General features: G+C 36.0%; 1 protein-coding gene across 8 annotated transcripts in view; it reads left to right on the top strand.

Annotated features, from left to right (window-relative positions):
- magi2a (membrane associated guanylate kinase, WW and PDZ domain containing 2a) overlaps positions 1–25,536 on the top strand; it is a 318,611-nt gene that overhangs the window by 275,396 nt on the left and 17,679 nt on the right. For 4 of the 8 annotated variants that reach the window (XM_041257504.1, XM_041257500.1, XM_041257505.1 and 1 more), the window contains 9 exons: positions 4,847–4,888; positions 8,176–8,267; positions 8,743–8,935; positions 10,699–10,944; positions 12,936–13,121; positions 13,890–14,043; positions 15,225–15,444; positions 16,321–16,464; positions 24,602–24,740. In XM_041257504.1, the coding sequence (XP_041113438.1) occupies positions 4,847–4,888; positions 8,176–8,267; positions 8,743–8,935; positions 10,699–10,944; positions 12,936–13,121; positions 13,890–14,043; positions 15,225–15,444; positions 16,321–16,464; positions 24,602–24,740 (1,416 nt within the window). The remainder of the gene's footprint in view (positions 1–4,846; positions 4,889–8,175; positions 8,268–8,742; positions 8,936–10,698; positions 10,945–12,935; positions 13,122–13,889; positions 14,044–15,224; positions 15,445–16,320; positions 16,465–24,601; positions 24,741–25,536) is intronic. The other 4 variants (XM_041257502.1, XM_041257503.1, XM_041257501.1 and 1 more) reach the window with 3 other exon arrangements.

Here is a 25,536-nt window from a genome sequence, read left to right as displayed (position 1 = left end):
AAAGTTCAGGCACAACTGTGTGCTATGAGCACAGTTTCACATATGCCTTTTCGAAATGTCTGGGGTCTCTGTTTTTAACCCCCCTTAGCTCTTAACTGGTTTAGATATGTCCATTCTGAAGTTTTGGAAAATGTTTCTTTTATTTACTTACGGTATGTTTCAACCTGATAGTTCCACACCAGAGTTTGTAAGCATGCAGCTGCTCCGCTATTTTGTGGGAATACAGCATGCTGGGAAAAAGCAAGCACTGTTAGTGCAGGTGGATTGCATTTGCTGTTTTAGGCACAAGTGAGCCAAACAAAATATGAAACATTTAGCAAACCAAAACTATGCAACAACCATACACATAAGGCCCCTATTCTCATTGTTTGCACATTATTTTGCAGCAATGTTTGGGTCTAGTTGTAGCAGGAATTTGTGATGGCCGTTGTTAGAAGCTAGGGATTGAAAGGGAGTAGACAGCCCCTCTAGTGTAGGGCTAGTTTACAAATGCACTGTGGATAAAAGGAGTAATTCATATTTGGCAATCAAATTGTTAATGAGAATACAATTTGTCTGAACTATATAGAGGCCATTTTTAATTCAAACATTTCCTGATTCAACAACCCTTTAAACATTTTAAAAAACATATTTGACTTCAGTTGTCAACTAAGAAAAGAGTAATTGATACCAGGAAACAAAACAGTACATTATCTAAAGGAAATGGTCCCAACTAGCCGTCCAGGCTGGTTGAACAATCTTATCCATTCATGAGATACTGAGCCATTCCTGGCTGCTCTAGCACCATCAGAACACAGCAGACATCGTCAAGAAATGCCAAATAATCTCATGTCAACACATTGTGTAAAGAGGTTGGATTAATATTAGTAATCCACGTTATTGATGGAATTTGTCTGTGGAACAGTGGTACCGGCATAATGCTCTCCCCAAGTCACTGGCTTGTAATCAAGTGTGTCGATTGATTCAGAACAGTGGAACCAACTGGCTTTTAAAAAGAACACCGATCAGTACTTCTGAAGGATCCAGGTTTTTCCCATTAAAGCTTTTGTTTGAAAGAAGAAATGAGGATGACATGCCAACACAAACAAATGATCTATTGGTATTACCAAACATGCATTTGGGAATGTTAGTGACTATTGCAGTGGAGCTAAAACTATTGAAACAACAAGAGAAAAAAATCTGTATACACACTAAGATGGGTTATGTTCTGTAGTATTTTCCCCCTGGTGTGTAAGTATTTATTTATTTTTTCTGGTAAACTTAAGTAACAGAAATTGGTGTCTAATGAAGGCCACACAAGCCACGCAAGTCAAACAGGAGGTTCTCATTTCAGAGCAAAGTCTAAAAATATATTTAAACCCTTTAGCTTGTGTCTCTGTAAAGATGAGTCCAAATTGTGGGATTGGGAGATGGGAGACCTGCATCACATACAGTGGTCCATTCAGCTCACAAATGCCTCTTTGTTCCCTCTGGTCACATAATTTACAGTATACTTGCAGAGGTAATAATCAAATTGTGCATAATATTCAAAAATGAGAAAAACAGCCTGGAAACATTAAACTAAAGTAGGAAAATATAAGTCACCTATATGATAATATTATTTCTTGTAATGTTTCCTGCTGAGGTGTTATTTTTCTCTCACACTTATTATTTACACTGTACTATATGTATTTTAAAAACATTTAAAGAGCAATATTTAAATGACTGCAGCCCACTAAAGAGGCTGAAGGTCCAGCATTCATGAATAACTTCACTGGGAAACAGTGCTAGGTGCATTTCCACTAGTACCTCATTATATTGTGTGTGTGTGTGTTCATATATTAAATGCATTTCTTTCTCTTTTGCTTGTAATTTCTAGGCCCGCGTAAAAGCTTTGGGGCATGTTTTAAAATGTTTACTCCAGTCTTTAACTCTAATTATTTTGAGAAAGGAGAACTAGAAACCAATACAATATGTAGAAATCCTAATAAGAAACTAAAACAATTATTTGACAATCATTACAATGAAAATGATCCTTATTGTCTATTTTCCAAATGATTAAGTGATATAATTCAGGCTTTCTTAAACACACTCAAGTTTTTGATTTTGAGTTTTGTTACATTACCGTTTCAAGCTAGTTAGTTATTTAAAGACTGGGTAAATGTGCTGAAACATATGCCCTCTTGGTATCAAGTTATTATAAAGTTTATGTCTAAAATTGGGTAAGTTGTCTTTTTGGACTCCAAAAACAAGTGTGTGAATGTTTTACTCACCCTAGTCTAATAATTACATGTGCAAACAGGGACTTATACCTCGTTTCCATAGTCAAGCCAACTTGAGTGTACTCAAGTGCTCCCGGGTTAGCCTGAATTTTCCAAAACTTGAGTTGAGGCGCAACGCGATTTGGCTAAAACAAAGTTATGGCGTGTACTCAAGTTGGCTTGACTATCGAAACGTGGTATTAGTGTGCAGTATCCTCAACCAGGATTCATGTGTGGCTCTGCTTTAGATATCTAAGGAAAAAGAAATTTAGGCCCAGTTATGTAAAATGACCTTTGTCAAAGACGATGGGGATGTCAGGAGAAGTTTTGTCAACTCATCTCAAAATCCACTTCTTGGGTTGAGTTAGCTGTGGTGTGTAGAATAACACACTGTTGTAAACATAGATATAAAACATTAGATATAAAAAAGTGTTTATACACACAATTATCGGGGCAAAGGGGCCTGGAAGTTTATTGTAATGTAAAGTGACACATACACATTTAATTAAAGATGTACTGGTTTTCTTTTTCCTCTCTGCAAATTAGTGTCAAATGGAAAGGAAAGAATTTTGGACTTAAATAATGAGCAATTATTAGGAAAGCAATTATTATTTGAAAATATTTAAATATGAGTAAAATAGTTGACATACTTTAAACGCTTCATAAATATGTAACTGTAACATATAGCAGCCTAATTATTATATTATAGCACTATTATAGCATTCTAAGCAGGTTAAGCCTTGTCCTTGTTAACCACTCAATTATCTTTTGGAAACTGCTCTATTTCAATTAGATTGAATTTGACCAATTAATTGAAATATTTTAATATTTTCCTTGAGTGGATAAGTATTTTAAAACAGTGAAATATCTTTAAGCACTGGTTTAACGGTCTGTTTTGAAGTTATTGAATTGAACATGCTTAGCATTTTCCTCGTTAGAAATCCTCCTCAACCACCATGTGGTAATTGCAAGATGTGGTACATAATTATACATTTAGGGTAATAATTAGGTTTTAGTTTGTGATTATTCATTAACTATTTGGGAATATATATATATATATATATATATATATATATATATATATATATATATATATATATATATATATATATATATATATATATATATATATATATATATATATATATATATATATATATATATATATATATATATATTGTGTATTACATATATATAAAATTTATATACGTCAGTTATATATTTATATTTTTTGGTTCAACCAAGTTGATTTATTCAGATATATATAGCATATATATATATATATATATATATATATATATATATATATATATATATATATATATATATATATATATATATATATATATATATATAATATTCAACTAGTAGTCAATAAAACAACACTTGTGATGACAGTGCCCATATTAGTTACTGTAGTAATTACTCAATAAGTGTACTTATAGTAGCACTGCACTATGGTAACGATTGTGGTATTACCTTGTACTGGTGCATGGCTAAATACGTCCTGTAAACCAGCCACCTTACCCCTTCCTTCCCAAGGAATACTACAATAATTACTCAGTACATCAATGACACTGTTTATAAAATGATCTTTGTTTTTTTTGGCTTTAAAAGATGGTGTGTTTGAGGAAAACTAGTTCAGCTGTTCCTCGTAGTAGCATTCAATATTGTCATTGGCTTAAGGTGGTGGTGTAGACTGCAGTTGGAGTTATATTGCTTCTTGATGTTTCAATTAGTATCACTTCCTTTGTTTAAATTAATGAGATAAAGTTTGATATCAGTTGAGGATTCTTACTAAATATTTAGAAGCAAGAGATATAGCAGACCAATACAGCATTGTTAGAGTACTTTTTTTTTTTTTTGCAGAACAGAAGGAAATGAAATTTTTGCTTTTCAGTTGCTATTATTAAAAGAATATGCATTGCCCCTTTTTCCCAAGTTAAGATTACTAATAGAGAAAAATAATCACTTTTTTGTTTGAATTTTAGCATCCTCATTTCAACATATAGTACGTGCCTTCCATAGATAAAATGACATCGCTGTAAAGAATGGGTGATTAAGTAGTATCCTAGGGAGTTTTAAGTGAAGAACTTGGATTGCATGGTCTTTTCTAGTGGGCAGAAGTGTGACTGTAAAACACAGCCCACATACTATATTAGAAAAAAAAAATGTATTAGGGATGCTTTAATATTCCTCATGTGAAAGAGATAAATCTACTTCTTTTTCATTATTATTGTCAAGGCAAATAAACTTGCTGTTATCTCACCTCTAGAACCATTGATATATTTTGTATGTGCATGTATATTTATATTGTAGAAAAGTAATTTTAATAAGAATGAATACTCAGACAAGGTACTACAGTATAAATGCTGTTAGGAGTTGTTACCTGGACACATCAAACTACCTTTTAAGTCACTTACGAGACTTTGATAACTCAAGCAAAACTGTACTTGCACTAGTGATTCTAGCATACCATAATCCTTTTATTGATACACCCAAAGAATACAAAAACAAAACATGTGGGTTTGTTCTGTTATCCTTATAGTGTGTACAGGAGCATCTATAACACGTTTTGTGATTAATTCCACATTTTTCTAATTCAGAGCAAGGCCCACCAAGGACAGCGTTTCGAATGGATTCTTCCGGCAAGTATCCCAGTGCTTTTATTTTTTTCTTAAATCACTGTGGAAATATCACAAATAATAATGTAGCATAATTGAGTTCAAATGTTAGAAATCCTATGTACATGTTTTTTTTTTTGTGGCATAAGACAGAAACATATTTGTCTCACAACATAACTATACAGTAATTGTTCCTCAAAAGATGTTGACATGTCAGTAGGTGGTACTTTTTATCGATCTCATACTTCATACAGACATACTGTATTCAGGGAGCTAATCACAGTTCAAACTGTGATTAGTTCCATCACAATGTCCTTGCTATAAAATAGGCAGTTTATAAAAGCAACTGCTTATGGTTCTGATCTTTTGTATGGATTTTTTTTTTATTAATTTACTTATTAATAGGTAAATGCTGCTGAAACTTTGAACTTCAAAGATCATAAACTTTTTTGATACGCATATAGATTTTCAGTTTACACTTTTACTGTATTTAAACATCCTGCATTTAAAATTGCTGACATTTGCCACACTCTTTCTTACTTTTGAATTGGTGTCATGCCATATGTAAAGATGTTTTACATTAAGTATATACATTGTGAACTACCTTGCCATGAGAAAATATTCCCCTACAGGCTTGAGCAATTGGTTGCTGTGTTTTATTCTGTGCAGTCATGCAAGTATGTACAGTACAACATGCAGATTCTCAAAAATAATAATAATGTATTTTTAGACGGGAAATTGCACTAGATGCCAGTTTGTAATGCAGTTGTGAAAGAACTTTTAGCACAAAACATAAAATTGACCTAGTTTGGTTTTCCCAGAATCTGGATAGGCAAGACTATTTTAACACTACCTCATAGGTCATATTTGCAGATGGTGAAATAAACAGTAGTTACTGTAATTCTGCAAAGATATAACCCTACACGGACCTGATCTCAACTACCCTTGCCATACCATACAATCCCATACATTTAAAACATTTAGAAAAGATCTAATACATAGAAAAGTGATTTATTCAATCTCTATTCAAACTCCTAATTCAGTACGCTTAAACAGATGCTGCTAATTATACAAGATCTACTGTAAGGGTCCCCAGAGACTATGTTTTCCATCTGTTGTACTATGTTGACCCACATTCACTCCGCCTTGCAGATCAAAATGTTTATCAAACTGTTCCATAAACTGCGGCACCTGCATCACGTGACTTTTTTTTGTATCACTGTATAGATCAGTTATAGATTACTGGATGTAAATAGTTCAGAGTACTCCAGAAGGATGCTGTTAAATCAATGCCATTATTTTTAGGTCCTCATTCAAAATGTGAACCTTTATGCACTGATCATGTCCATCTGATCATCTGTCCAATTGTTCGTCAGTCTTTCTGTTCCATTGTATCTACCACATACATCAATAGGAGGTTCAGAACATGAAAGAGCTTGCAACCCAAGATTATTAGCATTATTAGCACTGTACAGTATGTGTGTGTACTGGTTTTGTCGTGATACTGGTAAAAACTGATAAAGCTCAACAAAGGTTTTTTTTTGTTTGTTTTTTTTACATGCCATTCATTGAAAATATGCCACCCTTCCAAATTGACATTAGTGATAATTCTGCATTTTCAGTCCACTTTGTATTGATTCTGGGGCAGATGCCTTAGCTGAGGCTGAAACCCTCTTATCACTTGCACTGCTGTCTTGCAGTTTAATCACATGACTATCCCTGCATATTTGTTGTGATAGTGCTCCATTCTCAGTAATGATAATGCAGGGGATTTAGTACTCTATAAAGACTCTTTAGAGTTTTATCACAGTGGAAATCTCAGTATGGTTCTACATATAAAGCTAATAAGCTGATCTCTCATTCTTTCTCTTTGGTCCATAGTCACGTGATTTGCTTGCCCTCCTCCTCTCACTCTTTCATCCCCTATTCCCTCCTTGGTCTCTCAGTGGGGAAAAGCTAGCAAAGCCCAATCAGCTGTTTATTTTTAGCAGGAAGATTGAGTGAGGCGAACAGATCCTCCCAGCCCTCAGTAATAAAGCACAGTGCTGTTGTTTAGTTACAATGTAGAGGGGAAGTTCATGTAGAGGGTTTTTAATTGACATGTTTACTGCTTCATCCAGCATGCCAAATTACTGCACTAAAACATTGTGTTTGTACCTTCATCTTGCTTGACTTGTGTAAACCCCAGTAGAAAACAACATTTAACACACTGGCTTGGAAGGTTCACCATCATGCTCACAGGAACGCATCTATTTCTTTTAGCACATTAACCATTTATTAGCGTGTTTAAATCTAACAGCGCCAGTACAAGCAAACAAAAAAAGTCGGTTTGGAATAAGGTGTGTTTTATTTAACAGGGAAAAAAATTGCAAAAACAACATGTGTTCTTTACTTAATTCAGTTTAAAATGATACTTTTAAATTGTGCCTCCAAGCCAGTTGTAATGTATTACAAACAGTTGCACTTCTGGGGATACGCTATGGATTTGTACTTTCCTGACTGGAATCCCAAACGGACTGGCATTTTGGTGCTGCTCGTTCATCCATCTCCTATTTTAGGTCTTAATTTAAAGGTCAGAATTTATTCATCAAGAATAACAGCATGCAAGAACACCTCTAATTTAAGGGGACAACCTGAAATACAAAAATATCAGCTGTACATGTTCTGTATATAAAATAGCTCGTAATCTAAAGTATTTCTTGCAGATTCAGATAGATTAAGTGAACCACTAAGATATGTTCTGTATATTATACTTGTTATGTGCCAGCTAACTGTATAATAAAATGTCAAAATTATTTCCAGTTAATATGTTAGTATAGAACCATAGGTTACAGGCCAGACTAGAATTTCACAAGGGTGAACTTAACCTTTAAAATGAATACCCCTCCACCTTTCAAGCTTCCCTTGATTGACAGACTATGCTCCTAATGAAATCATCTTCTCATTTAAAGTAATTTCATGAGTCTGAAATTCAAAAACCAGGCACCACCAGAGCTCAATAAATGTAAACTGCGTTCTCCAAAATAATTCAGCCCAAGGGTAGCTGTGTTTCAAAAACTAAAACAACTCCAAAACCGTTTTTAAACAGCTTTCCATTACATTGAACTGCAAAAGAAGAGAACTATATCACGCTATTACAGCTCTGCCTGCCCCTCATGACCGCCAACGTGTAGTATTTTGATACTGTGTATGCAGTGTTTCAAGCTGTTATTCAGATGGCTCACTGTGTGACTGACATTGACCAGCCAAACCATTGTCAGTACAGTAGGTGGTCAGTCTTTCATGACGTGTGTGTTTTCTCCCCATATCAGGTCCTGATTACCAGGAATTGGATGTCCATCTCCGAAGGCAAAAGTCAGGGTTTGGCTTCAGGATCCTGGGTGGAGATGAGCCTGGACAGCCTGTGAGTAAACGACCTAGTCAGAAGAAACCTTGCTTTGTTTACCTTGCTTTGTGTGGTCATGGGAAGATGATGGCTAGAAAAAATATTATAGATAAATACACAATGACATTAATTATTTGACTTCTTGAAATACTAAATGATATTCCATTCTGACAAAAATATTTTGGCCAAATGTTAAGCAATTATTTTTTATTAAAAAAAAAATAAAAAAATACAAATTGGCAACATACTATAGACCTTTAGACATACCAATGACCACTACTTTATTTTTAATTTACCTTGACACTGAACAAATCTATTTTGCCATCTACAGTATCTGTCTCTCCATTCATGCACTGATTCACCCACCTGTCCATCTTGCTATTAAATCATTCATGCATTCATCAAATGACTTGCTCTATCCAGCTAACCTTCCAATTAAAGTGTACAGATATTGTTTTATATAGTGACAGGCTAACATTGGTTTATGTTTCAGATTGTAATTGGAGCAATAATAGAGAAGAGTTCTGCCGACAGAGACGGACGACTGCGACCTGGGGATGAACTGTTGTTTGTTGATGGGATCCCAGCTGCTGGAAAGACTCACAGATACGTCATCGACCTCATGCATGGAGCTGCACGAAATGGGCAAGTCAACCTTATTGTGAGAAGAAAAGTGCAGTGTATGGGTAAGTGATTGAAAGACACTTCACTAGCGGTTTTTATTGTTGCAAAAATGTAATTGTCAGCACTCTGAACTAGCACGGTTGACTGATTGTGCAGGTGAAGTCAGACTAATGAAACTAATGCTGAAAGACCAATTATACTATTCCACACCAAATCCATGTATACACCGTAGTGTCTATGTATCTTATTATGCTTCAACGGTACATTTTTGTTCCCATCTGTTTATGTTCTTTCTCTCTATCTTGTTCTAACGGAATCCTGCTTCTTTAGATCGCTTTATACTTTGAATTGAAATTATATACATTCCCAATTTGGATGAATGTCTATGACCAAGACACCCTGATGTTTGTCTAGATTGGTCAAGCTTCCATATTTAATACTGTTTTCTGGCTTGAGCATATACAAATTTTTAACATGAACATGCATGAGGTGTTTTATAAGCATAAAAAACACACATATATGCAAACCCTCAGGAAAAAAAATAAAATGTACTCCAGTCATTGTTAAACATGTCCTCTCTTCCTTTGTTTTTTTGCTTTGATAGTTGCCATTTTAATTTGCCTCGCCCGGCTTCATTTAATATATCTCTCAGCCTTCAACATTATGCTTCCCGTGATAAATGAATACTGTGCTAAAATGAAGTGTGTAGCTAACTCCAGTCCTTCACGTTCCATTGGCTCCCACATTTTACTCAAACTCATACACACCAAATCATATTGCAGCAGCAGTGAGGAAACAATACGCTTCTGTAATATGACTGGATATGACATATGCCAATCTGGTCATGTGAACACAGTCCCTGCCAGGCAGTGCAGTGCATGAGGTTCAGCAGCCGCTAAAGAGAGAGGGGAAAAAAAGAAGAAAAGTGCAGCATGAGAGCAAACACTAGACTAACTGTAAAGAATTATCAAGGATAAATATTGGGACTTTCTTCCTATGCATCGGGACGCGGGACATTTGCGAGGAAATCGGGACTGTCCTGACTATTAAAAGACTGGTGGCATGCATGGTAATATACTGCAGAACAGAGCCAAGCAAAAATTAATTAATGCAAAACTGCCATAAAAAATGCTGGTGCATTTTTAATTAAAAATTCAGAATGTCTGATTTTTAAAGCCTATTTTAAACCCAGATCATGTAATTTTGAGCTCACTGTTTATGATACAATAAAAAGCAGCTATATTTTAGTGTAATGAGCAGTGACTGAATCATTTTTGTGTGTCCTATATCTTCCCCAGCTGCTTTAATGCAAGTGTATTTTCTGCTCTCGTCATTGATTTAAAAGCCAGCCTCTGGTCACTGGCAGCCAGACAGGCAACTTTCTTTCTTTATGTGCTCTATTTATACAAATAATTCTCTTCTTTTGAAAACATGACAGCAGGAAAATGAGATCCTCTTCTGTTACCAACTGTGGCATTTAGTTTGGAATTGATTTTGAAAAGTTCTCTTTCAAAGTGTCAGCTCTGGGTCAGAGGGATTTTTATCTTCTGTGCATGTTATTAGTCTGGGTAATATTAGGTTATTTATACATGTTTTATGTTTGTTAAGTGACATACACAAGATAATAGTACCTGTGACACAGTATATTCCATCATGCAATACAGCACCGCCTAGTGTATGGGAAGAGGTAGAACAGGTTTAAGTAATTGTTCTGTTGTAGTCAATTTCCTTAACAGTGTGTTATTGTATCTGTATTGGATCAACTTGTGGGAAGTTGTGCCTGTCTGTGGCTGCCTGTAGGGTAATAGCTTATAATATTTTCTAGGTGAGCCATGTCCCGAGAATGGCAAGAGCCCTGGGTCTGTCTCCACACAACACAGCTCCCCAAGAAGTGACTTTGCTACCTATCCCAACAACACAAAGCAAGCTACAACAGGAGCTTCCCCGCCAGAGGGCTTTGTGTCCCAGAGTTTACAAACGAACGATGTCATCATCCACCGCAAAGAGAATGAGGGCTTTGGCTTTGTGATCATCAGTTCGCTAAATAGACCTGAGACTGGATCTACAATCAGTGAGTTAAAATTTAAATACAATATAATATTATCCATTTTTATGAAATATCCCTCAGTGTTTTTAATTCGAGGACAAGGTTTCTCCTATGGAAAAGCATCTTAGAACCAAGGAAACTTACCAGAAGCAAAATTCACTACAGTCCCATAACTGCAGCAGTCCAGACTTTAAGCCATTGGGATGATGATAGAATAATAAGTAATAGTAGTGTTGGTATGGTTGTGAGTCCTAAAAAAATATTAATTTTACGAGTTAACAAAGCCTTCAGTTCTTTTTAACCTTAGTGAAAGTAGGACATTCTCTGTTTTTTGTACCATTAAATACTGAAAGCCTTTCTGAGAAGTTGGCAGAAGCCCAGGAATTAAAATGATGGGAAGGATTGTGCGTGCTTGTTTGTTCTCTACCTGAATGCCATTAACTGCCCTCATTTCAGTGCAGACGACTGATAAGTGTGATAAACTCCAATTACTTCTAGGTGCACTAGCCCTTGCCGGTGGGTAATTGAAGTTCTGCTTGAAGCTGAATCTTATTAATTTGGAATGTCTTAATTGGTGATACCTCACCAGAGTAAGGCGAGTCAATCTGTGGCAAACAACAACTGAAAGATCTCTCCCCAGCAGGGCCTGCTGTGTGTAAGATCATTTTTGTGGTTGATAAATGGGCCTGTTGATTATCTGCCTCTGTCTCAGCCTGGCGATTTAAAGGCCATCAAGAGGAAAGCTGCTCTGAAGAACTTTTCTTACAAGCTGTTTTAACAAAAAATATACTTTGAACAAATGAAGAAAAGATTTAAATTGCAGTTCACAAAACCACATTCCTGTACTTTCATATTGATGTAAAATAGTTGAATTTGTAGACACGTTATTAATCAGCAGTTTAACCTTTTGACTTCCACACAAAAATAAAGGTGGTTTCCTGCTGTGTGGTATTTTTACTTTGTTCTATTAAAGTATTTGTTGAATCATTTTACAAACAAAACATCATATTGTTATAAGTTAAAATATTTCTGTGACGTCACCCTTTGATCTTTTAATTGATGAATTCTACAAATCTTTTAACTAAAAGTGGTTGTGTGGCTTTAAAGAGAAAGGGAGTGAGGGGCAGATATATTGTTGATTAACAAATCCACAGTTTATGCTACAAATCCATAGTCAGAACAATTCAACAGAAAAGTTAATACCATTACAGTCAGGGAGTGTAGGTTGATGTCCTGCGAAGTTGCCAGACTTCGCTGTAGATTCCAAAGGGAGCGTCACATTGGCTTTGGTACTTCCAGGGGTTAGGGAGGCAAAACTGGCAGGGGCTGTTTCTCCTCATCGCGCTACAAAGAACCCTGCTGGCCAGGTGCCCAGTGAGCTCAGGCAGATAAATGCAGAGCTGGCCTTTGTCCTCCATAGCAGGTAGCTTGCTGACATCCACACTCAAGTTCCTGTGTGTAAAAGAGGAACATGGTTTGGTTGTGGGATCAGAGGACACCCCTGAGCTATGTGGGGAATTGCTGCGATCAGGGGAAAGAATAATTGGACATTCGAAATTGGGGAGAAAAATAGGAGGTAAAATAATTGGATACACAAAATGTAACTCTGTAGCAATTGGTTGTTAGTTTCAGGAACAGAGTGTTTATACATTTATTAGGGTTATGCTGACTGTTTTAGGTATTTTCTTAAGTAGATCGCAGGGAAACAATCTGAGACAGTGGCACATTAGCCAGTAAAAACCTTTGAAAAAGTTAAACATGCACATACAAATTAGCTTTTTCTTTAAAAAGTTTTTCCTTAATACCGTAAGTCACTTCAAATGAGCTCAGAAACCATTTTTAAGAAAATAGGTTATTGCCTATTCATTATATACATAAAAAACACAGTTTCTAGAGTGTATTTCTATTGTTATTTATGAGTTTCTTTTTTTTTTTTTTGCTAATTATTCTTAAATAGCTGTTAGGTAACAGCCAGCATCATACAGTGTATTTTCAACTGTTTGTTTACACTCAAGCTGTGCCCCACAAAATTGGCCGGATAATTGAAGGCAGTCCAGCAGACCGCTGTGGGAAGTTGAAAGTGGGGGACCGGATCCTTGCTGTGAACAGCCAGTCCATCATTAACATGCCCCACGCAGACATCGTGAAATTGATAAAGGATGCTGGCCTGAGTGTAACCCTGCGTATCATCCCTCAGGAGGGTGAGTCATCGTACTTGTCGTTATTTTATTTTTTCCTGGCAAATCTTGCCTACAGCTTATTTTAAAAGCTGCTACTTTCTATTATCAAAATGTAACTGCCTGTTGTGTGTTTTTATTTTTAATACAAATTCAGAAAAGAGGAGACACTAGTCATCTTTTTGGCATTTCTGTATACATATTTGCTTGGTATATTATTAGATTTGATTTTATTAAAAAAATGTAAAATGTGTATTTATGTTCAAACAAGTGTTTTCAATTTGAGGTTAGGCAAAATGTTTAGAACAAAGAACCATAGGAATAAGTACATTGAAACATAATAAGTACATTGTTGATGTGATGGAACAAAACCTAAAGAGTAGGTCCCCTTAGCAACATACACAGAAACAGTATAAAGTAGCTACTGTAGTTCTATGATGGATAAGAAATAAACAAAAAAATATAGTTACATCCATTATAATGTCTGAAAGAAAAAAAAAAACACAATACATTGTTTACAAATATTTCTCCATGATGGTGTATTTTCTCCAAGTCATTAAACAAATCACTACTCTATATAATCTACTTGGAGTAAAGGAGAATTTAGTGAACATTTTACTATTTGCATTTATTATACCACAAACAAACTTGAATTCACTGCGAGGTGAAGTCAAGTTCGCATAAAAATGTCCTTGTGTGAAACTTTGTTTCCAAGTGAATCACGAATCAAAGCATCGTCGCTTTTCCTTCATGTGTCCGTTGTAATGCTTTTGTGGGATTTTCTACCTCCAGAGCTGAACAGCCCAGCGTCCGCAGCCAGCTCCGAGAAGCAGAGTCCAAAGGCTCAACAGCAGAGTCCTGCAGCCCAGCAGAGCCCAGCCACTCAGCACAGCCCCATCCCACAGCTGCCCCCACCTCCACCACAGCTACATGGACATGACAGCAGGTAAGGACGCTCGGCACAAACCAAAACAAAAGGAAAGGTGCTCCAGGCTGCAGCTTGCCATGGAATCACACTGGCAGCTTAGTGCCATCTGCACGTTTTATGTCTTTTTTTCTACTTCTTTCAAATCCGGGATTTTTTAATTCATGTATTGCTGTCTTACTGTTTTATTTTAATTCCAGGGCAATATTTTTTTTACACTACATTGTTGGTGGTAAGTGCTAAGCTGAATTAAGTCCTTTAGGCCTGTTTTTTTTTTTTTTTTAATGTCTGATGCTGTATTCATTTCTGCTCAGAGCTTCTGCTACAAATATTCTCCTCCATAAGTATGATATGTTTGGAGTTGCAAACAGTTAAACACAGACTTTAGATAACATTTGTATATACTTCTGCTATACAGTTGTGGGGTTTTATATAACCTTAATGGGCTCTATTCAAATCTGCCCCTCTGAGTAATTGTTTAGATATGTAATGTAAAGTACGTACTTCTCCCAGGCCTTGGATAGCAATAAAAACAGCTAATTGCAGGTTATCAATGTAAAAATGTGCTTTTAAGCTTTAAATCATACCAACATTCACAATCAGTCAAAACTATAATTGTTATGTTTCAGTGTTTAATTATGAAATATTATGAAGGAGTAAAGGAACAAATCTGAAGCAAAAAAAAACAAATCTTTTATTTGTTAGTAATTAATTTTGGTTATAGAATATGTTGTTTGGGTAATATAGCTACACTTTGTTTTTTATTAAACAGCATCCATTCTGAGGGAAAATAGCACAATTAAATATTTTCACCACAGTGAACTTGGGTCTATCGATCACATTATATTACAACAGTTGCCTAAAACTGTTTCTCATTTTTTCAGTAATTCCAGAATAAATATTTACAAATTCCATGTTTTCAGTCATCATTAACGGTATTAAAAGGTAGCTGTATTAAAATGTAGCACCGTTTGGACTATCACATGCCATAATGAGATTTGTCTCTGGGGGTGGCATTGTATTGATGGTGCAAAATATACAATTTATTTAGGCCAGTGCTTCAGTTAAACCAGTTTAAAACATATCTATTTGGTTTATGTAGTGTTTTTACAGATATATCAAGAACAGCTACTGCATTCTATTGACTACATGCATTACCAAACAAATTGTTCAATTGCTAACTATATGCTTTTTTTTTTAAGCTACAGATCAGAGGTAAAAGCAAGGCAAGATGTGAAACCGGATATCAGGCAACCACCCTTCACAGACTATAGACAGCCTCCTGTAGACTACCGACAGCCTCCAGGAGTGGATTACAGACAGCCGCCTACGCTGGACTACAGGCAGCCCCCAGTCTTAGATTACAGGCTGCATTCCCCTGACACGAGGCAGTATCCACCATCGGACTACCGGCAACCACAGGTACAACACTGAGGCAGTACTTCTAATGCAGAACTGAGGTAAACCTTTACAATAAATTAAAAACAATCCCATACTTTGTTTCATTAATATTACTTAGTTTCTTTTCATCATGTATCACTATTCCCAATAGAAGACCTTTTAAAACAGCACACCAAAGTGGAAATGGCAGGATTGGAGCATTTGCTTTAGCAGCATGTAATACCATAAATATTGTAAGCCACCTCAAGTTCTGTTTTTTTTTCTGCCCAGCATGTTGTAATCCACCTCATTCACTCGTATCTCTCTAGGACATATAGGATAGATTAGATCTTAAAGCAAATGACACATTCTCATCATATCCTTGCTGGGCACTTCTGGTGTAGGCTATACTGTACAGTTGTAAATGTATGTTGAGCGTCCAGGTACTGGACTGGTTCTTATCCTATTCCCAGTAGTGTTGTAAATTGTTAACATTTGACTTACTGTACAGTACATAAAAAAAAAAAAAAACCAGTGTATGAATAGTAATTGAATGCTTATTGGCTGGTTTCACAGAAGTTGATTAGCACTGATCCTGGACTGGCTAATGTTACCTTAGTTACGTAGTCCAAGACCAGTGCAAATCAGGGTCAAAATAAATCCAGCTGTTAAATAAAAAAATTAATAACTTAGACACAAGGTATCACCAATACCAGTAAAAGGCAAAAGAGAGAGGGCCAAATGTACACAGTATCAAATGTACACAATAAACTGATACCAATATAGACTGGCCAATAAAGAGGCACAACATTATCATTCTTTACCAGAAGGAGGGTTACACTTATCCACATTTAATATCCACTTTCAGGTTTCTGCATTGCTTAGTATTAACTTTATTTGTTTTTTTTTTTTTAACAGGATTTCTCTTATTTCACTGTGGAGCTAGATAAAGGCATGAAAGGGTTTGGATTCAGTATCCGCGGCGGTCGAGAGTATAAGATGGATTTATATGTACTGAGACTGGCAGAAGACGGACCTGCAATAAGGAATGGGAGAATGAGGGTAAGGCGCTTTCACTTAACTTCAATAAGCATCATAACACATAGAACACCCTGACATCCCACACAGTGTACTCAGCCATAACAAACCTGGACACTGGAGAGCTCTTGATTGCAAGCTGTGGGGACAGACGTAAGATGAAACCAATCACAGTGTAGAAAGGAGAAGTAGAGCCATTTAAACAATATAACTGAAAACATCAGTACAGTATGTAATGAAAATGAAGCAACTTAACAGCATTGTATCAGAAATGTTATACTACATTGAAATTGAATGTGAAGTTTTATGTGAAGGCATCTGCAGCACAGCAGAGATTGGAAATCTGAAGAACTAGAATTATCTTTAAACAACATGTAGTTTTAAAACAGGTTGACCACCGAGGTTTTAAAATAACTTTAGTAAGTTACCAAAAAAGGTGCTATCTTGAGTAAAAAATAAAAAATAAATAAATCAATTTGGTACCTGGTCCAGAGGCTACTATTTCATTTCATGCTTAATCTTGGACACAAATCTGTTGGTTTGATTCTTGCCTGATGCAAAAACCGTATTTTTTTTTGCACTACAGTTTTTAAAGCTTCAGGTGAAACTGGCTGATTTAATGTTTAAAAACCCTTTTACTTTAAATACTTCCAAAGCCAAAATAGAACCCCCCAGCCCCCCCGAAAGTTCTGAACCCACCATAAGACCTAATAGATCCTTTATTCTAAATTACTGGAGAAAGAGTTGTATATTTTATTCAAAATGAATCTGTCAGGAATAATGTCAATTAAGGACTATTCCCATAGGTACACAAGGGGAAATAAATAAATAAATCAATAATTTTCAATGTGATAACTCAAATAAAGTGGCAGAATTCAGGGCTTTATATACTTTTTAACTCTATTGTAGTAGTACAGTACATGCAAGCTAAACATGTTCAGTGGAAAATGATAGTAATGATTTATTTTTAATCATCTAAAAAATGTAATGAAAAGGAGGCCAGAATATAAAGTATACCTTCTCAACAATTACATACATGAACAGATTCACTAACCAAGACAGACCTGCTAGGCCTTTGGTCCCGTCAACCTGAGCCTATAGTAGTGAAATATTTGGAGTATGTATTTCATTAACAATGGAACGATTTTTGTAATTAGGATGACGAACGTAACCACATGGTCTTAAAAATGAGACAAACATCAGTGAGTGTTCCTTATGAATTACTTTTTTTTTTTTTAATGAGGGTTTTGCAAAGTAACTGTGTTACTGTAGTGTTAAATTTGGGCACTGCTGCACACTGCAGTATAACTGCATTCATACTCCATCACCCTGTGCAGTTAGTCAGAAACCTGAGTATCCCATCTTCTGTTTAGTGTTTGAATCCAACCCTGAGTATGGTAGATTCATAAGCCTAGATGAGATGGTGTTTGATAACCCACAGCATATTTCAAACTGTATTAGAACTACTGCCTTAAGCAGGTTTGTGTACAGATCCACCAGATCAGTTTCACCAGTCAAAACTGGATAGCCAAGATTCATGGTGGGGATGCTTTAAAAGCTGAGAGCTATTTTTCTTATTGGGTACGAAACACTGTTTTAATTAGATTTCGCTCAGTATAATGTTTGATTTTATTTTTTGAGGATGCAACATCAAAAGTGAATAATTGCAAAGCGAATGACATGGTTTATTTAGATTTCCAGAAAGCTTTTGACAAAGTCCCACATAAAAGATTAATTCTCAAAGTAAAACACAGTAGGGATTGGTTAACATGTAGAAAACAGAAAGTAATGATTGAAGAGAAACCTCAAAATGGAGCAAGGTAACTAGTGGAGTACCACAGGGATCGGTATTAGGTCCTCTGATCTTCCTAATCTACATTAATGACTTCTGGTATAGTAAACAAACTTTTAAATTTGCAGACAACACAAAAATAGGAGAGATGGTAAACACTTTTGCAGCAGCAAAGGTCATTCAAAATAATCTAGACAACATTCAGAACTGGGCAGACACATGGCAAATGACATTTAATATAGAAAAGTATAAGGTACTGCACACAGACAATGAAAATATGCATTATAAATACTATATGGGAGATACTGAAATTGAAGAAGGAATCTATGAAAAAAGTCTAGGAGTTTATGTTGACTCAGAAATGTTTTCATCTAGACAATGTGGGGAAGCTATAAAAAAGGCCAACAAAATGCTCAGATATATAGTGAAAAGTGTTGGCCTTCCCTCATTTCTTAACGCTCTTATGTTCTTAAGAGCGTATAACGTTTTGGTACCTTAATAGGCTAGATATGAAAGAAGCTTTCCTTCATTGAAATGGCCATTTTCGCATTTATCTCAATACACAAACTCAGATAATCCACATGAAAAGCTATAGACAGTATATTTTATATTATTATTTTAAAAAAAAGAATGCTATACTTTTTTTTTTTTTTTTTTTTTTTTTTTTTTTATAGCGCATACTAATGTATGCTTATGAAGCGGTATGAACGCACTTTAATCACTGGAACTGAACAGTCCCCTTTTTCTAGACCTGAGAATGTCACGTCAAGCAGAAAAAGTATACAGGACCTTGCATATTAGTCCATCTAATTTAATCAAGCGCTGTGGTACACTTTCAAACACTTCCCTGAACCGATGTTCTTGATTAGTTTAATGACTTGTCTGGTGTAGCAGCTTACATCCTGGACTTTCAGAATCTTTCCCCTTCATGATGATTCATGGTTTATGAATTTGCAATGTTGCTATTGGACCTAGCACACAAGACTATCACATTAGCATTATGATTTTTTAATCCTGGTGACTGCAATAAATAATTGCTGTATCAACTAATTACATAAGTTTGCAGAAATTTAAGTTATTTAAATTTGTTATTTTCAATTTTTTTTAAAAAATAAAAACAGTGCATGTGCGTGTGCGTGTGTGTGTGTGCGCGTGTGCACGTGTGTGGAGGTTTGCGCGTGTGCATATATTGTAACAGCTTTACATCTCGGGGTCATTTTCGTCCTTTTACACAGCAGATCCAGACACATAACTTTTATTATTTTCAACAATAAACAAAAACAAAACAAACACCTAACTCCCACTCAGAGTACTTATTAAACTTTTGTGTTTTTTTCAGTCCTTAACTGGAACACTGGACAGCTAAGCCATTTACCAGTCCAAAACACTTTATTTATTTATTTATTTATTTATTTATTTTTAAACGCACACACAACACTGTTTTAAACACATAAAAGGTTTTCCACACTACCTTTTACTTTTTAACCCACACAGGTCACTCTTTGCTGACAGCCTCTCTCTTCTCTCAGACTGGAGACTGCCTCGAGCAAACTCTTCTGATCTCCTATATACCTGCCTGCTAATCACAGGCAGGTGATAACCATTACAGATTGGAGCCAAGTGACTCTCACCTCATTCTTAGGGATGTAGTCTTTTGGCCCCTCCTCCTCCCCCAATCTGTCACTATATATATATGTTTGTGTGTGTGTGTGTGTCACATCTGTACAGAAATATCCTTTTTATACTTCCACATTATTTGTAGTCATTTATGGGTAGTTAACATAAATCATTTACCATGCCATCCTTGCTCAGATGTTGCCACATCTCTTAGGTTTGTTTCTCTGGGAAAATAAACACATTCATTATAGTAGACATTAAAGTCAATTAAAGTGCAGTACAAATTAGAATGAGTGTTTTTTTGTTTTTTTCCTCCCCCAGATGCATATCCTTTAATTGCAGCATTGGTCAATTAGCATCCTGGAAAGGAAAGACTCGGAAAATGCACCTTTTATAGATTGCTTCATCACACAGTTTGTCAGTTATTTATTTCACCAACAAGCATGACTAATTAGGTGATTAACCACATGGAAAGCTGGTGACAAATCAATGGAAATTACCCCCATTGGTAGACGTTATCATTTGCTCTAAGCATATCAAAAAGAGGTCAAAAAGAGCAGTGTAATATATATATATATATATATATATATATATATATATATATATATATATATATATATATATATATATAGTATAATAATTTTTTAATTTATTTATTTGATTTTTCAGGACTATTTTTAAAGAAGACTTAATAAGTCAGCTAGCGTAGTGTGGTGATACAGTATGTGTTAAAACTGTAGGCCCGAGATACATGAATAACTATTATCAATTCTAGTTAACAAAAACTTGACAACTCAATTGCTGTTGCTAAATGTGCCACATTATCTTAAACAATTTTAACATAGCGGCTGTTTGCAGTAAACATGTTTCAGCAGCTTGCTATGGTTATTGGAATAATTTTTAAAAGACGTCAGCATAGAATGCCTTATATTGAATTGCAAAGTTTCCTCATGTGCCCACTTCTATTTAGCAAAATTGAGAGTAAAATCAGGTAATTAGAAAATGCAAGGCCATTGGCTGAAGACACGCAGGCATGTAGAAATAAGCAGTTCTAGTAACTCCAGTTGTCAATTAGTGAAACATGGTAAATTTGTATTGTCAAATTGGGTTAGCAAGAAAAAAATTGCTTTAAAATTTGCTAGTGTCTCTCCAGCCAGTTGTATTTTATTTTATTATTTTATTTTTTTACAAGAGAAAGCCTTTGCAAGTATTACCGTAAAGTTACTGCCATGATGATGACCTAGTAAGGTAGATCTTCAGTAACCAATCGCTGCTTTTCTAGTTACTTTATAAGTGTCCATATGTTGTTCAAAGGACCTCTTGAAGTAGTGTGGGGAAAGTGCACCATTGTGATATCTGGAAGGATTTAGAAGTAAATCTGTTAATTTATGAAAGAAATTCCATTAAAAAAAAAACAAGTTTGCAATAATGTGTGAGATCTATGAAGTGATGGCAATAAATATTAGGTAAGATTAACTGGAAATATTTTGTTATCTCTTTGTACTTGTATGTGAAGTCTGTTAATAATACAAGTGCAAACCTTTGACTAACTTCAGAAAGCATTTCACATATCTGTAGTAGCATGACTTATCATAGCATGTAATTTATCCATGATCTTTCCAATTCTGTCACAAAAAGTCATTGTTTCAGGTGTCTGTAGTATCCCAGGACTAGATAGTAAGAAGAAATATGTCTTTATTAAGGGATGAATATAATAACGAGGTTCATGAGGACTGCAAAATATCTGATGCATTAAACACATTTTTTTAAATTTTTTTAATGTTTTCACCAGAGAGGATACAAATAATATGCCGCCAGTGGCGCACGCACACAGGTCTCAAAAGATTTCAGCATCAGTGAAGTAGAGATATTAAATAAGCTACAAGAGCTGAAGAATAACAAATCACTGAGGAGCCCAGATGGGATTTACCTAACGGTACTTAAGGAAAAAAGGGTAGAAATATGTAAACTACTGGCTATTATCTTGAATAGTTCTGTGGAAACAGGTACGGTCCCTGAAGACTAGAAGCTTGCAAATGTTATGCTATTATTTATAAAGGGGGATAAGACAGACACAGGTAATTATATACCTATTAGTTTAACTTAAATGACATGCACATTAATGGAAGCAATATTAAGAGGTAAGCTTGAAGACTGTTTATACAGCAACACAATGATAGAGGTTAACCAGCAGGGGTTCAAAAGAGAGAGGTCATGCTTAACTAGCTTACTTTTTTGAGGATGTTACAGCTAATTTAGATGATGGCAACGCGTATGATATTGCATATTTATCTTGATTTTCAAATGTCCAACATGAAAGACGTATACGTAAATTAAAATCAGCAAAAATACAGAGGAGGAGATGCAGTTGGATACAGAACTGGTTAAAGAACAGAAAGCAGGGAGGAATTGTGAGAGGTGTAAAATCAGATTGGGGGGGGTGGTGTACTTAATGGGGTACCGCAATGTTCTGAACTTGGACCCCTACTGTTCTTTATTTATATAAATGACTTCAACCAAGATACACATTGCAAGAGTGTTAAATTTGCAGATGATACCAAACTTGGGGGAGTATTGAACTCTTTAAATCTGCAAAAGAAGTTTGTCCTCCCCTGTAACTGGGCAAACGTGTGGCAAGAAATGTAAAGTATTGCCTACTGGCTGTAATAATCCATGTTATAAGTATAAAATAAACAGGATGAAAATACAGGCCGAAACTTTGAAAAGGAACTCAGGGTTTTAGTGGAGTCGTCATTAAAAGTATCTCGCCACTGTGATGAGGCAATTGAAAAGGCAAATACAATGTTAGGCTACATTGCAAAAAGCATGGAATACAAGTCTAGAGAGGTTACGCTAAGATTACACCGTGTAACAATTTTTTTTTTTTTTTTTGTTCCTGGGTAGCAAGTGTTATTTCCTAATTGCTTATGCCTCAAAAGTATAGAAAATGGCTATTATTCCCCACAAACTTTGCTTTTGTGACCAGGACAGTGATATTTTGAAATTTACCTATTTTCCAGAACATTCCAGATAGATTCAGTGCTGAGTAAACTTGGAGTAACTTCTAGAACTTTCCAGTAATATAAATAGTAGTATAAATACAGGGGCCTTAAGCCCACCAGTTCAGTTTAGTTCCAGCTGCCTAAGTGGATACATATCTGCATTTTTCTGAGATGGCATCAAGAGGCTGCAATGGTGGCATTCCTGATGGGTCTCCAAGGTGGTTTTACCAAGTTTCCCTGCTATCTTTGCCTTTGGGACAGCAGGGACACCAAGGCGCACTACCACAGGCGGGACTGGCCACAGCGGACCGAGTTCTCTGTGGGGAGGAACAATGTCAAGTGGGAGCCACTGGTGGACCCCTGGAAGGTGCTGATGCCACCACTGCACATCAAATTGGGCCTTATGAAACAATTTGTCAGAGCTCTAGATAAGGAGTCGGCAGCCTTCAAGTACCTTCAAGACTTCTTCCCTAAGCTGTCTGAGGCAATGGTCAAAGCCGGTGTCTTCGTCGGACCACAAATAAAGAAGATCCTGGAGTGCAATGAATTCTCCAAGAAGCTCACTAGTAAGGAGAAAGCGGCTTGGAACAGCTTTGTCGCAGTGGTTCGGGGCTTCCAGGGCAATCACAAGGCCGAAAATTACATGGAGCTGGTTGAGACTCTGGTGAAGAACTACGGCACAATGGGCTGTAGGATGTCCCTCAAAGTCCATATCCTTGATGCTCATCTTGATAAATTCAAGGAGAACATGGGAGCGTACTCGGAAGAGCAAGGCGAGTGCTTCCACCAGGATATACTGGATTTTGAACGCCACTACCAAGGACAGTATAACGAGAACATGATGGGAGACTACATTTGGGGGCTGATTCGTGAAAGTGATTTACAGTATAATCTTAATCCCGAAAAACTACTCACTTCTAAATCTTTTGTAGTCATTTTTGTATTACTTTAGTATAAATACATGTTAATTTGGATTCATATGTTGTTTTTTTCTGACTTTATGTGAACGAAAAGACCGTTTTCTCATTGGAAATAGGTACATTTCAAAATATCACTGTCCTGGTCACAAAAGCAAAGTTTGTGGGGAATAATAGCCATTTTCTATACTTTTGAGGCATAAGCAATTAGGAAATAACACTTACTACCCAGGAACAAAAATTGTGTTACATAGTGTTATACAATGCGCTGGTTAGACCCCACCTAGAATATTGTGGGCAGTTTTGTTCACCTCACTACAAAAAAGACATCCTTGTACTTGAGAAGGTAGAGAGAAGGGCAACAAGGCTGATCCCAGGACTTAATGACATAAGCTGTGAAGACAGGTTAAAATAATGAAATCTCTTCAGCCAAGAAAAAAGAAGGGAGCAGGGAGACTTGATCGAAGTCTTTAAAATCATAAATGGTATAAATAAAGTTAACCCAAGACATTACTTGAAGTTTAGCGTAGAGAGAACAAGGGGGCATAAATAGAAGCCAAGTAAAAGTAAGTAAGTAATAGCCTACCAGGTGAAGTAGTAGGATCTAAAACAATGGAAACATTGCAAAAAAAGTCTAGATTCTGTGCTTTTCAATTAGTTTCCCCCAGTAAGGGAGAATGGTGTGCTAACAAGGGACAAGCCTTGATGGGCTGAATGGCCTTTTCTCGTTCTCAAACTTTTCATATGTTCTTATATAACCTAGGATATATTTTTTCTTTTTTGTTTCCCAGTGTACTGAGGCACTTTTAACATGATATTCTTTTCCCTGACAGGTTGGGGATCAAATCATAGAAATCAATGGTGAGAGCACAAGAGATATGACCCATGCCAGAGCAATCGAGCTCATCAAATCAGGAGGCAGGAGAGTGCGTCTGTTGCTCAAGAGGGGGACAGGGCAGGTCCCAGAGTATGGTGCGTTTTCACATTCTTCTTCATCTTCTTCTTCTACTAACTAGCATTCTTGTATTTACAATAAAAAGCTTGAAGCATATCAATTCTTGTCTTTATTAACTACACTTACAAGTACTTACATTAATGCTTGATTTTTGTCATGATTTTTAAGTAGCTCTTGAAACTTTCCACACAAGGCGTGGCTGAGATTGCTTGGGGTTGCAGTTTCATTTTCATATCAAAACAACAAAAAGGGCGTGCCAAGTAACACTTAGTATTGGCCCTCCATCTATATATTCATTGCCACAAGTGAGTGTCTCAGCAGCTATATCTTTGTTGTGAACAATATTTGACATTCTTGCATTCACTCAGCAATACTGAGTTACGTTCCAGACAGATTAGCTACAAAAATTACGGATTTTACAGCGATTTGGCTTAGAAACAGGGTAAAGAAACGGCAAAATATACCTCCATCTGTTCATGCCAAACCCACTGTTCTTTCTTTTATGATATGTTGCAGTTACAACATAAATGTATTGTGTGATTTAATGTGTTAGGGTCCCCCTGCCTTCTGTTCTGTGCAGCAGGACATGTTTTTAAACCCCACCAGTACAGAGCTGTTTTCCAACAGCAGGCTTGGAGAAACTTAAAACATGCTGTGGCAGTGTGCCCGCCCCTGTGTGTATTTTATGTTTATATGTTGCGTGTGGTGTGTTAATGTTGGTGTATAAATATATTGGTGCACGGGATATAATGTGGGTTATTTAGCACAAGTGTTGTTAAAATATAAGTTGTACTTGGGCACAGGGATTGCACA

The sequence above is a fragment of the Polyodon spathula genome, chromosome 8, assembly GCF_017654505.1.
Source record: "Polyodon spathula isolate WHYD16114869_AA chromosome 8, ASM1765450v1, whole genome shotgun sequence".
NCBI lineage: Eukaryota > Metazoa > Chordata > Actinopteri > Acipenseriformes > Polyodontidae > Polyodon > Polyodon spathula.
This window is presented reverse-complemented; position numbering and strand designations above follow the sequence as displayed.